Source organism: Populus trichocarpa, chromosome 8 (assembly GCF_000002775.5).
Source record: "Populus trichocarpa isolate Nisqually-1 chromosome 8, P.trichocarpa_v4.1, whole genome shotgun sequence".
NCBI classification, from domain to species: Eukaryota; Viridiplantae; Streptophyta; class Magnoliopsida; order Malpighiales; family Salicaceae; genus Populus; species Populus trichocarpa.
In genome coordinates, this window is record NC_037292.2 from 15,221,247 (window position 1) to 15,236,393 (window position 15,147).

Consider the following 15,147-nt stretch of genomic DNA (forward strand, 5'->3'; position numbering starts at 1 on the left):
CAATCATTCGTAACAATTCTATTCAATATAATACAACGGTAGATCCTTTGTAATACTCATACAACCATTCGTCAGTAGCCTAAATTCATTATAGCCCAATCAACATCTCAAAGTCGGTTTAATACGCATCGCAACACAATAATATGTTCACCTTAAATAGGACATTTCAGAACATTAACATTTTCAACATCGTTTCAAACTCGATCAACATTTCATAGTCGTTTCAACAATCATTAAGAATTCAATCAAACATTTCATCGTCGTTTCATCATTCGTCAAGGATTCAATAATCGTTTCAACAATCATTAAGAATTCAATCAAACATTTCATCGTCGTTTCATCATTCGTCAAGGATTCAATAATATATCATCATAAGTAAATCATTTCAAATCATAAACATCATACGAGAAAAAGGTGGAAACCACCTACCTATTCCACCTGTGGTTTGTCCTTGTCCTGACGATGGTCTAATCCCGGCCGCACCACCTAAGACATCAATGCCACAAATCAGTATATTTGCATCCTTAAATCACATTCATCATTATACTTATTTCAAGAATCCATATGTCTACATTCAAGTGTTCCACATTTTACACCTTCATACAATGAAATTGTTACAAGCATTTAAGTCATTTATGACTGGGGAGTCTATTGTAGAAAATCAGCAGCGAAAACTGGTTCGCTGCTTGCCGCACAATTCGACAGTGAAAACTGATTCGCTGCAGGCCACACAGTTCGGCAACGGAAACTGTTTCGCTGCAGACACTTTAATTTCAGCAGCGAATGCTACTTTGCTGTAGCCAACACACTTTCACCAGTGAATATTAATTCGCTGCAAGCAACTCAATTTCGGCAATTTCGCTACAATCAATGCACTTTCGGCAGCGAACGATGATTCACTGCAGAACAACTCAACTTCAACAGCGAATGCTAATTCGCTACAGCCAACAAACTCTCGGCAGCGAATGTTAATTCGCTGTAGACAACTTGATTTTGGCAACGAATCATAAATTTGCTGCAAAACACACTTTCGGCAGCCAATGCTGATTCGCTGCAGATAATACACTTTCAGCAGCGGACATTGATTCGCTGCAGACAACACCATTTCGACAGCGAATGCTCATTCACTGTAGAGTATAACATAATTTCAGTAGCGAGTGCTAATTTGCCGTAAACAACTCAATTTTGGCAATGAACCACAAATTCGTAGCAGACAACACACTTTCGACAGCGAACGTTGATTCGCTGCAGACAACACAACTTCGGCAGCGAATGCTAATTCACTGCAGGCAACACAATTTCACAATGAGTGCTAAGTCGCTGCAGAATACACACTTTCAGCAGCGAATGCTAATTCAGCAGCGAATGCTAATTCGCTGCAAACGACACAACTTCGGCAGCGAGTGCTAATTCACTACAGGCAACACAATTTCGACAGCGAGTGCTAAGTCGCTGCAGAATACACACTTTCAGCTACGAATGCTAATTCGCTACAAATGACTCAATTTCGACAGCAAATCATAAATTCGTTGTATGACACACTTTCGACAGCGAACGCTAATTCGCTGCAGACGACTCAATTTCGGCAGTGAATCACAAATTCGCTGCAGAACACACTTTTGGCAGCGAATCACAAATTCACTGCAAAACACACTTTCTGCAATGAACGCTAATTCGCTGCAAACAACTCAATTTTGACAGTGAATCACAAATTCATAGTAGGACACACATTTTCGGCAACAAACGCTAATTCGCTGCAAACGACTCAATTTCAGCAGCAAATCACAAATTCACTATAGGACACGCACTTTCGGCAGCGAAAGCTAATTCACTGCAGAGAACTCAATTTCAGCAGTGAATCACAAATTTGTTGCAGAACACACTTTCAACAGCAAATGTCAATTCGCTACAGGCATGAAATTTTTCATTAGGTTCCAGTAATGTCACATGATTTTAACATGAACACACACATACATTTTCAATTCCAGCGCATAATCATTCGCCAAATCCTAGTAGAGCTACATGATCTTAACATGAACACACATAAATTTTCAATTCCAGCACCTATCTATCATCAAATCCCAGCAAAGTTACATGATCTTAACATGAACACACACAAGCATTTTCAATTCCAGCACATATCTATCATTAAATCCCAGCACAGCTACATGATATTAACATGAACACACACATGCATTTTCAATTCCACAATGCATTCTCGCCAACCCCATAACTATGGTCGGCCCTCTACCATGTTTTGTTCTTTCCATTTTATTCATTTTTTCTTTGTTAGATATTCTGGAAATTGGCCTCATTTCATCTATGTTTCCTTTTCCTCTTAGTTGATTTTGGTTTCCTTCACAGCTAGCATAGGGGTCTTAGTTCAATTTTCTTAGGGACTTCTTTATCATTTTCAGTTTTGGGTCTCAAGAACAAGGGGGAAAAGGAGACTACATGACCCTTACCTTTTGAATCTAAATGGGTCTAGACAGTTTGATAGTATTCCTTCTCTCCTTTTTTTAGTTATCCCCCTTCCTCTTCCTCTTCCTCTCTCGATTCTCTTTCTTCTATAAGTTTCTTCCCACCTGTTACAGCCCCTTCTCCCTTCCTCTAAGCAGCTATTCAGCCTTCACTCAAGGTCTCAACTCTCTCTCTCTCTCTCTCCTGCTCTCTCTCACACGTTCAAATGGACACTCTCTACTGGTTTGGTTTAAGTTTCCATTGGGAAAGAGGAAGAGAAGAGAGACATGCAACTGTTGCAGACAACATTAGGAAGAGGAAGGGTCACCTTCTCTCTCTCTCTACTTTCATTTATACTTCCCATTAAATGAGATGGGGTGTTTGGGGTTGGTTTAGATGTGTTCTTGTCCCTGTTTTGGTCTGTCCAAAACCGGTTTTACCCCTCCCTCTTAGCTACTTAAGACAGTTTGGTTTGTTTCTTAAACTTTTAATTAGACTCAGTCGTTGCCGATTCAGAAATTGGCAGCGAAAATTGAGTTAGAAATCGGCAATGAAAAGTGCATCGCTGCCGATTCCAAAATCGGCAACCAAACTATGCCGCTGTCGATTAAGAAATCGAAAGCCAAAAATTGTGTCGCTGCCGATTTAGAAATCGACAGCAATGGTGGAGTCATTTCAGCTTTACTTCTCTTTTTTTTAGGTGTTTACATTGGATAAGCATGTTGAATATTTACGTAATGTGTTTGATGTTTTACATGAAGATCATTGTATGCTAATCTAAAAAAGTATACTTTTTGCATGAAAATAATTAAGTTTCTTGGTAATGTTATGTGTGCAAAAGGTATCGAAATTAATAAGAAAAAGGTTAAGGCTATCCATGAATGATCTACACCTAAATTGATAACTAAGGTAAGAAGTTTTCATGGGTTAGCTAATTTTTATAGAAAGTTTGTTAAAGACTTTATGTAAAACTTGAGAATAATTACAAAAAAAAAAAAAGTGGAGATGGTTAAATGTGTGGAGAAAAATCAACTAAATTAAATTGCTAAGGGGAGGATTTTAAAAGAAGAAAAGAGGTATAACTTAATTGTGAAACAAAAAGAAAGAATAGGCTAAAGTATAATTAAAAGAGAATAGAACTATAAATACTCCATTCTCTCCTCCATGTGGCCGGACATTTGAGACAAAAAAAATGGGAAGATTTTAGATTTTTATTTCACCAAATTTGAAAGAAAAACACCTAAATTGTTTAGGCCAAGTTTCAACTAAGGCCAAATTAAGGAGAGGGAGGAAGAGTATGGGGATGTCATATGTTAATGATGCATGAATTAGGTGTGGTAGAAAGTTTACTAATGAGGGAAAGTAAGATAACTTGGTAGTAGGGAACTTCAAGAGTCAAATGCGTGTGTTATGTGAGGAGAAAACGAGGATATTAACCTTATGTATATCCTATGATATATCTTAAAGGGAGTTGTGAAACGTAGAAATAGTTGTCTTGAGAGAAGAAAAGGAAATGGGGATAATTGAAAGTTCATATAAAAATCGTTAACGAAACTAGGCAAATTCATCACCTTGGTTCCAAAAAGGATTCGAGCCAAAACAATGATAAAATTCAGGGAAGGTTTCTTCATAGAAGTTATAACCAAGGATATTAGCTTTCCAACAAGTCCAACCTCTATTGACAGATTCAACAAATTAGCAAAACGGGAAAATTTAGTCAAGTTAGGGGTAGAATCAGGTTTCTTTCCTTAAAAAAATATGTAGCGTCATGTCTTAAACCATATTTGAAATTCAATTTGTGATGTTAGTTATGATTTGATAATGAACTATAATCTTAAGAGATGTAATGGAACCGCAAATGTAAGGAAACAATTATAAAAGGAGGAATAAACATTGTCGTTATTATTATTGTTATTTTGTAAAATGTGACTTGAGTAAGGAATAATGTAGCATGCTTATAGATTTAGGATAAACCGTAGAAGGGGCACAACAGCAGCAAGGGAGCGCGAGCCGAGCTTCCGTAGCAAGTAGGTAATTTATACCTATGCCTTCCTTAAATAATGGTAATTTTAGTAATCTATTCAATTCTTGGATTTCATACCTACGGGTGAAGCCAAAAAGAGAAAAGATAAGATAAAATGAAATGAATGAGGAATGAAATCATATTTGATTTATGGATTCGTTTAAGAATAATAAACTATGGTAATGAATATTTGATTTATGGATTCGTTTAAGAATAATAAACTATGGTAATGAATTTCATGAATAATCGCTTTTTAGATTTGATTAGCTGGTCCCGAATATGAGAGGCTAATGATGTTAGTAAGATTTGCTAACATCGACATGATCATTTTAGAGAATGAGAAATATTAAACTTGATTAACAATTCGGGCTAAGAATAGTTAATGATATCGACGGATGACGTCGATATTAGCAAACCCAAGAAAGTTGATTAGCTATTCCTAATGTGAAAGCTAATGATATCAAGAATCCTTGACATCGACATTTCCAAAGATATTCCAAGGTATTATGGAAAATTAATTAACTATTTCGGGTTGAAAATAGTTAATGACATCAATCAGCTGCATTGATGTCATCATTACCATAAACTTAATCAATCAGTCTCGACAAGGGCGACTAATGACACCAAAGAGAAACATTAGTGTCGGCATTACCCTCCCCAAGTTTTTGGAAAAAGTGGTATAATTGGTATTCTGGAAGGAGATTGGGTTCTAGTATTAATGAAATGAAAATGTTTAGTGATTCCCGAAAGAATAAATTTAGAAGTTTTAGAAGAATATTAAATGAGGAATTATAAGGAATTATGATAGTGCGTAGCATTGAGAATATATATATATATATATATATATATATATAAAATGCGTAGCATTGAGAATATATATATATATTCTCTTCTCTTCTCTTCTCTATATATTATTTATTTTCAAATATTATGTTGTTGTACGTTCATCATATTTACGACAAGAATAATATTTTAGATTCTCTAGTTTTTGTGTTATTTAAAAACTAGCGACAACCTAACTTTTAAAAAATTATTTAAAGTAGAAGAACATCAAATCTTTAAATAATAAATTTTTAAATTTTAAATTTATCTAATTAAATCATAAAAACTCCTAAATAATTTTGTTTTATTATTTATGTTGTTTGTGATATTCAATAACCCAACTAAAAGGCAGTAGAAAAGAGTATGACGAAGGTACTTTAAACTTTCATTGGAACAAGAGTCACTTTTTGTACTTGATCCACAAGCTTAATTCTGAAAGCTGGGAAGGTTAGAGTTCTTAAAGAAGCAGCAATAACAGCCTCTAAAAGAGCATCTTTTTCAAGATGGATCACTTCTGTTGTTGGAGGTAATGAAGTAACCTTAGGCGAAAGAGTTCCAGGAGTCCCTTTGATAATTCCATCCCTAGGTGCGGAAACGCCTCGTGTTCGAAGAGAAATTGGAGCGGTATCAATAGGATCGTTGTTTTTCTCCTTGTAAGAGAGGACTGGCTTCCTAGAATTTATAGACTCCTGGTACGGGTTGGATTCTATATTTATTTTTTTGGCAACAACTACAAAAAAACAAATAAGAGAAATATATAAATAAGGAAACGTGTGTGAAAATTGACAAAAAAAGAAATCAACAAGTGACATACCTTTAAGAAATTGTTTTTATCTTACCCTTCATGAAGGGCTCAGTTCAAGGTATGTCCAGCTCATCTGCAGACTTTCCACGTTCACAATCTTCTTTAGAATTCTAAGGATTAAATTATCAAAGGAGCAAATCTCGTGGAAGTCCTCTCTTCACATGCTTCTAATTTTTCACGTATCATTTGAGTTGAGCCTCAAAATGCCTTTCGAGGGCAAAAATAGCACAAGAGATATGAAAGCTCCACCATTTAATGAAAGCTACACCATAGGTAAATGCAATTGTAGTTTAAAAAGGGAGGTCACAATCTTATAGTCCATGATGTTCTTCTACATAAGGTCAAAGACCTCAAAAGGGGAGAATAGCCCTATGGATATGCCTTGGTGATTATATACAGCCAATAAAGGGTTGGGGATGTCCTCACACAATCCAAATTGCCTAGCAAAGAGATCTGGGAAGTAAGGCTCCACTATGAATTGGTCAGTCATGAAAACAAGGATTTCTTCGAGAATCAACACCACCTTCCAATATTCCAAGTCCTTCCAACCCACTCCTGAGGATGAAACCTTATACCAATCAGGGCCAAACTTCCTTTCTTCCACTAAAAGGGGTCCAAGAAGTAGGTAAATAGTGAAAACAGATTCCTCTCATGAAATCTTCATAATTATGCTTGTTCAGTGTAGTAGTATAAGAGTGAAATAACGATAAAAAATCTTACGTCAATTTCTCTAAAAACAAGGCTACTGGTCACAAGATGGGTAAAATAAGCAGTGGCCCAAAGAGTCACCAACCAAAGAGGACTAGAGGTGTTTGGATGCAAACTCTCAGTTACAACAAGATACATGTTGTAATTAGCATAAGCAAGAAGTAAATGAGCAAAAGAAAGAGGGTTTTGACATAAAAACATGGCATGGGCAATAAGAATGTACCTGCTATTTATCGTAATACTCTTATAACAGATGATATATTTGCAAAACCGTAGCGAATAAAAGCCATTTCCATGATGTCCCGATTATTTGTAGCCATATGTTTTTTTAGCATAAGTGGTGTAAGCACAAACTTCTACAGATGCCTTTGGAGGATCTTCTTGTAATCCACTACAGTAGTAGTAATGTAGGTTCTAAAACAGTCTAACACCAATTGGGGAACACACAGTTAGAGACACTACATCCTCTATAGTTACTCCCATAAGGCCCCTGGCAATTTGGATTTAATTAATTCCAATATCCCACAATGAAACAATGGCACCTAACAATGGAATATTTTTGTCAGCAATATGGTTCAAGGCCACATAAAAAATCCATATCGTCCTCATTCTTCTCCATTTCCCTATAATTTTAGGGTAATCTGCAAGCATAAGAATGCGAACCTCAAGTTGATAGGCAGGCTAATTCCTTGTTGGGCATATGGAACAACTAGCGAAATTATTCTAAACGACAAAAGGTGCAATCTCTCTCTTGCAATAGTTTTCAATATGAAAATCTGGGATTAAAAGGCCTAGAAGAAATCCACACGCTTTTTCAACTAAATCTCTATAGCCTAGGGAATGAAAAAGACAGGGCCCTAGAGTGTACCCATGTGGGGTTTCAGAGTCTGTAGGGATGTCAAGGGGTAGTTCTCACGTTTAGGAGGGGCCTGCCCACACAAGAAATGAAATTGTAGATTTGATATACTACAATTTAAAGAAGGGTCTTGGGAGTCTCTAGCTTTGGGCTTTAAGATTGCATAAAGTGAATACTTTCTAGAGTTCATGGTAAGATTAAAAAGAGATAGTAAAATATGAACAATAGGTATACAGAGAACTAGGAGCTGGAATGAACAGTGATAGATGCAATGGATGGTGCTCTTAAATAAGTTGTGGAAAACAAAAGGTTGCAGTATCAACAGGTAAAAATAAAATAATTGCTGCACCTAGGAAATAGGAGCAGTTAATGATGGCAAAATGAACATTCTATCCACACATACGCTCGTGAAAATACTTGCATATGGAAGGGGAAAACAAAAGAGGCAGATGTTCTACCCACTCAATGCATTAAACCAGACTCATTGGTTGATAATGGACTTGAGACAATCAGAAGAGTTTTATGGTTTAAATTATTAATGGGAAATGACCAATAACTCCACCATATGTATGCCTATGAATATTTATACTGTTAAAAGAATGAAAAAGTAGTTATGAACGTGCCCCAACCAAGCTATGAACATATATCTAGCTTGGAGTTCGTGGGGAACATTTAAAGAGCAACAAAAGCAGATATAGCATAGAAGCTACAAGAAAACTACAAACAGAACACAACAAACATAGAACAACTCATCTGCAGATTGCAATGCACTCAGTACACCCTTTTCAAGTTTCAAACAAACTGAAACTTTAGGCTGTAGAATGTAGGCAGTAATTTGTAGACAGTAATCTTGTAGGCTATAGTCTTGAACTTATAAACAACTAGTACACTGTTGAATTGCTTCTTGGTTCTCACTTGTTCTACTAAAATGGCGATTCATATTGCAAATCATGTCAAAGAAGATTTCAATCCATGTACACATTCCTAATAATATGAATGTGAGTCCATGTCTCTTTCACGTTATTATGCACTTACTTCTGACTTTTTTTGTCATGAATTGAAGTTAACAATTTTTTGATTTGTTATTTTAATCACCGTTAAATTAGTTTTTACCTCATTCATTGACTGTTATTTAACTTGATTTGTAGAAATTAACAAGTTAGGGAACCCAAAACTTTAGTTTTTGTAGCCTTACAACCTAGAAACTCCACTACTTTAACATCGGTCAAACAAAAGTCTATAGGGTTAATTATCTTTAACTTAGTAATTCATAAATAGCAATATTGGTGACTTAATTGATACATGCAATAGAATAGAAAAGTGCTTAATTAAATTTGAAAATATAAAAACAACAATAGTTAAACTACTTTGCATACTTCAGTCACTCGAATCCCATAACAAATAAATGTATGTTTGAGAAGTTATATAACTGCCTAATGCTCTCAATATGGCAATGAGAAAAATTGCCCACGCATAGTTTGTGAAGTCTTGTTTGAGATTAAACTGGCAAGTGTTAAAATGGGCCTTTTTCAGCACCATAGATAAACCATGGTTCCAATTCACAATATGTGCATTTTGCATCAAGTTCTTCACAATAAAGTAAGGTATGGATGAATCTTAGTTTATATGATTTCTGATTTGCATTAGCTTAGTCAGTTTCTTTTAGGAACAAGCAATGAAAATTGAGAGCTGTTTTGAAACACACAAACATGATGGCTAAATGTATTAAAAACAGCATGAATATTGACTAATATTTCTAGAACATAACAGGATTGCATTTATATCTTTAAAATCAGATAATAATCATTTCTTTATCTTCCCACTGCAGGTGTTTAGGTAATGAATCTCTTAATAAAATGGAACCTTACACTTGCTTATGCTGTGATGCCTACCAAGACTGGTTGTAGGGCAAACTAACGGAAGTTGTAGGTGCTCTTCATTATACTTAACAGCTACAAGACAGAGTCCGTGAGGTGGGGCAGCCAAGGTATATTTAGCGAGCTCCTTGCGATCACGAGTAGCTAAAATCTTTGGGACAATATCAGGAGAAATTGCTTCCTTGCCAATTTGGAGCAGCAAAGCAACCTACAAAAGCGAAGATCAGAAAATTTCTTGTGAATTGTCAGAAGCCATCTCCAAGAACTAGCTCATGCTGACATCCCAAAAACTGAGCAGCATTCATTATAGCAACTCCTGATTGCTACATTCCAACATGTAAAAGCTAACTTCATGATCCAGATTTCTAAGAATTATAATTTACCATGTTCCGCACTTGTCTATACATGAAACCGGAGCCTTCAACTTCTAGCTGTAGGAGAGCTCCCTGAATAATAATAAAAGAAAATAGTCCATCTAAAAGACCGGTATTTGATTATGATCAAAGAACTCAAAAGAAGATATTCAAGAAGAGCATGTACAATTTGGGTTGGAACCAAGTCCAGTCATTCAGTGGCAATCAAAAGGACAAATCAAAGAAACCAACCCATCTTTTGGAGCAAGATCATTATGGGATTTGATTACCATTTTGATGATATCAAATCGAAAAATAGTCTTCACTGGATTTGGCACTCCATCATTGCGTGATGAATTGACAAAAGCAGAGAAATCGCGGGTTCCAATAAAATGATTTGCTGCTTCTCTCATTACAGCAGCATTGAGTTTATGAGTAACATGGTATGCATACAGACGCTGAAATGGATCCATGACAGTATCATTAAATATCTTGTAGTGATAAGTCTTTCCCTTGGCAGAAAATCGAGCATGGAACTCAGGAACTACAGCACTAATTTCTCTAACACGAATGTCAGGAGGAAGAAGACCATTGAGAGCTGCATGAATGCTATCCAAGCTGTCATAATTGAAAGGTGTAACAAAGTGTGCCACCTGGAATCTTAACTGAATGTAAGCTTGTTTTTTTCAATCAATGGATGCTAGTTGGACGCTCAAAAGAGTAAGAAAGTCAGACCTGACCCCAGGCATGCACTCCTCCATCTGTCCTACTGGCACCAACTAAATGAAGATCCTTCCTTTCAAGCTTTGTAGCTCGAGTTAAAGCTTTTTCTAGAATGCACTGTATAGTTGGAGGGGTTTGCTGAAATTGCCAGCCTAAAATTTTAACTCCACAAGGTTAAAGATAATCAGAACATTAAAATTGTACATGTTGCAGCATAGACATGAATATATATAATTTTGGGCATGTTTGAATCTTGTTGAACAGACAAGATAAAAAGAGAGGACATTTTTAACATACAGAAAACAGCGGGAACGAAGGCAATTATCGATAATAATGATAGCTAAGAAGAAGAAATTAGAAATTCGGAAGCTCAAGAAAGGAGAGAGAATGATAAGTAGGAACGAGGGGAAAGAAACCTTTATAGTGAGTGCCATCATAAGATATAAGTAAGCGCCACTTAAACCCATCAACGGTTGGCTTCAATACCGTATTAGGATGTTCTGCGCCACCACTGCCCACATCCTGTTCTCAGAAAAGAAAAGAAAAGAAAAGGAATATAACATTTCATCATCTCCTTCGGGACAAACATCAAAAACCAAAAAGAGAGATGGGTTTGGTGCTTACTCTTACTCTTACAGAGGTGTTACTGGATGAAGAAGGAAGCGTAGTCAGAGTTGTAGGTGGAAGAGAAGGAAGGGCTGCCGCTGCTGCAACCCCACCATAACATGTCATCTTTTGGTTTTGGATTGGAGAGAGATAATTTCAGTTTTCCATCTATCCCGAGGACTAAGGCAGGCCCTCCTCCTATATTATCCCTCCCCTTTCCCTCTGCCACTTCCAAACTAATTGTCTTTACCAAACGGTACCGTTTCTTGTCGTGTCTGGTCTTGGGAGACTTTTGGGTAAATTTAAATTTCCTATGGATGTTTATATGCTATTTTTAATTTTATTCCAAAGATTTACCAGACTTGTTCTTCAGAAAAATTATATGTTTGCATGATATTTTTAAGAGTATAATTTTAAAAGTATAATTTCAAATCACGATGTTAAGTTTTTTAATTATTTTTAGAAGATTTTATAAAAAAACAATTACTAAATTTTTATTTTCGACAACTTATCATTCTTAAATAAATAGCCAAACCGAGATAGTAATAGGATGATACGGTCCAAAAAAGAGTTGAATAAAGAAATTTTATAGCGTAATTATGTCAAGCAACCCATAACAAAGATGATACAATTCCCAGCAAGCTAATAAATCAGATTTAATATGAATATGACACAATGAAAACTTGTCTTAAGACATCAATACTATTAGAATTAAAAACTCTCACATAATGAATATCAATTTCCGAACGAGAAGTATAAGAAAGATGTTACAAGGTCGGTTATAACTTGATAACTCGAATTTGTTTTTTATCCCTGCAAAGAAAATGTGTTGCACCACGCAAAACAAAAGTTTATTTCATAAATTCATCGCTGCTGAAAATTTCGGCTTACAAAACCTTATATAATAGTTCAACTAGTAACCTTAATGAACCCAAAACTTGTGGGATAATATTTATTCACTTACAATAAACACAAACAAAATATGTTAACTAAGTCCAAACATGAAGAAAATAATAAAAATAACAAATCTAGCAAATAAACTAAAATTGCATTTAATTAAAAAAAAATAGTCTAAGATAGATAATTTTCCTAGTTTAAATAATGTCATGAATGAAATTCTCATTCTAGAAACACTAGAATCTTTGTTGCCACATTTAGATATCTAAAATAAGCTAGAAAATTGATTGTTGAAGTTGTTTTCCCTTTAGTTTTCTTGTTTGTCTAAGATAATTAATTATAACTTTAAAAAATCCTCTCAAAACATAGAAACTCTTGTTGCCTTTCTTTAACCTTCCTTGTAGGATTAGAAAACTCTTCAAAATAAGCTAATCAATTTGTCATTAAATACCACAACTATTTTTTCCTTGCGTGGCTAGGATTAATAAGGAATCCTTATAATAAAAGGATTTTGAAACATTAATAAATTCTGACCACACTTGAAAATTATGTTGCAACCCATTAAATATCCTTGTAGAACTAAGAAATTCTAAAAATAAGTTGTCACATCCTTGCAGAAAAAGTATCATTGCTAAATAAGAAGTCCACAAGTTAAAAAGAAGTAAATAACAAAATTCATACAACTTGTTCTGACATATATTGTAGACCTTCCCGAACTCTAATTAACCTAAAATTATACCCCTATATAGAAAAATATTTCGGGAAACTCTGGGTAAAGCTGAAAATAATGTTTATCTTTCATTGAATTTGCTTATAATAAAATTATGCATTATACTACTGTTTTTTCTCCTTTTTAAGTGATTTATGATTTTAATCCACTAACTCATGGATTTAATTCATTTTCCTTGTAAGTTTAAATGGTAGAAAAAGAAAGGACGGTGAGACAACTCCATGAGAAAGTTTAGCTACAGATTGAGAAAATGAACAGCTTACATGCCTCCAAACCAAATAAGGATCGGAAGCAAGATGTTTTCCAACTAGGTGATTGAGTTTGGATGCACATGCATAAAGAAAGATTTCCTAACCATAGGAAATCAAAATTACAGCCTCTTAGTGATGGTCCATTGCAAGTTGTAGAAAGGATCTATGACAATGCATACAAAGTTAATCTTCCAGGTGAGTATGGTGTTAATTCTACCTTTAATGTTGTTGATCTTACTTTGTTTGACATAGGTCTTGATTCGAGGTTGAATCATTTTTAGGATACAAAGGATGATGTGGAGCAGCCCATAAACATCAACAAGTGCTATAGTTTCTTCTACATTTATACTTAAATCCATTAATCATGTATGTAAAATTTGGGTAATGTTTTTTATATAATAATAATAAGGGCAATCTCAACTCATCATCAAACAACTTCGTTAATTACTATAATGGTACAAAATTCTTTTCCACACATTTCTAATTACAAACACTTATTAAATTACATGCATATAAATTGTTCTTAAAATAATCATTTGAAAATACAAGGATCTCTTCAACATATAAGCCTAGCTAGCTCACTAATATTCTAAAAGAAATTGAGGTTTTCAAGGAAAAATACTTGTAACACATAATTAATATAAGTCATCACTCATTAATATCTATAAATTTTCTTATTTTGAAACCCTTAAAAATTCAATTGATTCCAAGTAATTATCACAATTTCTCTATCTAATAACCACATTTAACTTCCAAGTAATAAATTTATATTTTTCTAACTTGACAATCAAAGATGCATTTGTAGTTCTACATCAACCCCTAATTCACCCTTAATCTTTGATATCCAATATTTTACAATTCATTTTATGCTCATCTAGTACTGTCGACTTAACTATGGATTCAATAATCCAATAATACTTATAGATGACACTCTAATTTAATTATGAATTCTTTAATCTATTTAATCCTCTAAACAACCATGAATAATTTATTTATTTCAACAACTATGTTCATTCTTTTAAAAACATCTATATCTCAATTTCAATTTTTGGTGGCATATTTATGATTTTTTAAGATCATTAGTATCTCTACAGTAGAGTTTCCCATTAAATTGATCATTCCTAAATTTTCTCAACCTATAAAACACACTTATAACTCAACACACACACACACACAGAGACACACACACACACACACACACATATATATATATATATATATATATATATATATATATATATATATATATATATATATCCGACTCAATAATCCTGGATTTTATTCCAACATGGTTCCATGGCAACCACACAACTACCTCGTTAACATTTAACCATAATCAATCTTCCAACATTCCATAAAATTTCATATTAAATAATAAAATTAACATGCAAGACAATTAAAATTATAATACTAAATAATGGCTAAATACTCCAACTAAAGTTTGTATACACCTCCAAATAATGGCTAAATACTCCAACTAAAGTTTGTATAGACCTCCAAATAACATTATTTAACATACGTGCCATAAAATACAAAGTCAATTATTTACTATCTCATCAGACAAATTATATGCACATGGATATTGCTTTCATCTATAAAAGACAATCTACTAATGATCCCCTGTTTTTATCTAGTCTATGATGAACCTGAAATCAAGTAATCAATATCATGAATGACCGAATATCATTACAAGCATTAAAACATGTACAATATATTAACCAAAGTCTATTAATCCTCATTCTTATACAATTTGTGTAATAGCCCAAATTTTAAATACACTTTCCGATCAATGATATCATGAATTGATAACAAATTTTATATACTTAACTGTAAATTCAACAATATTTGTCTTTCAGGTTCTACCATAATTTCTACCAAAATTATGGCAGAGTTTCCCCTATATCGGGAGATCCCAAGTTATCGACTAAAACCTGTTTCACTTCTATTCACATTCTCAATTTCCAATCTAATCATCATGAATCTCAGTCACATCAATTGTACTCATCACATGATATTAATCCATATGATATTACACC

The 15,147-nt window shown here is 34.2% G+C and overlaps 1 protein-coding gene across 6 annotated transcripts; it reads right to left on the reverse strand.

Annotated features, from left to right (window-relative positions):
• Positions 1-286: 286 nt before the first annotated feature.
• Positions 287-11,440, reverse strand: LOC7481646 (uncharacterized). Of its 6 annotated transcripts, none has more exons than XR_002983044.2 (8): positions 11,252-11,437; positions 11,044-11,149; positions 10,640-10,779; positions 10,195-10,557; positions 9,935-9,997; positions 9,543-9,759; positions 6,145-6,665; positions 5,670-6,035 (listed from the first exon to the last, which is right to left on the reverse strand). XR_002983044.2 is itself a non-coding variant. In XM_052455540.1 (7 exons), exons 1-7 carry the CDS (start codon positions 11,357-11,359, stop codon positions 386-388), a joined length of 1,092 nt encoding a protein of 363 aa, XP_052311500.1. In that variant the 5' UTR covers positions 11,360-11,440; the 3' UTR covers positions 287-385. The 6 variants fall into 6 exon arrangements, 4 of the variants coding, with proteins under 4 accessions (XP_052311500.1, XP_052311499.1, XP_052311502.1 ...); XR_002983043.2 differs by having other exon boundaries at positions 6,120-6,665; XM_052455540.1 differs by lacking the exons at positions 5,670-6,035; positions 6,145-6,665 and adding an exon at positions 287-486 and having other exon boundaries at positions 11,258-11,440.
• Positions 11,441-15,147: the final 3,707 nt, after the last annotated feature.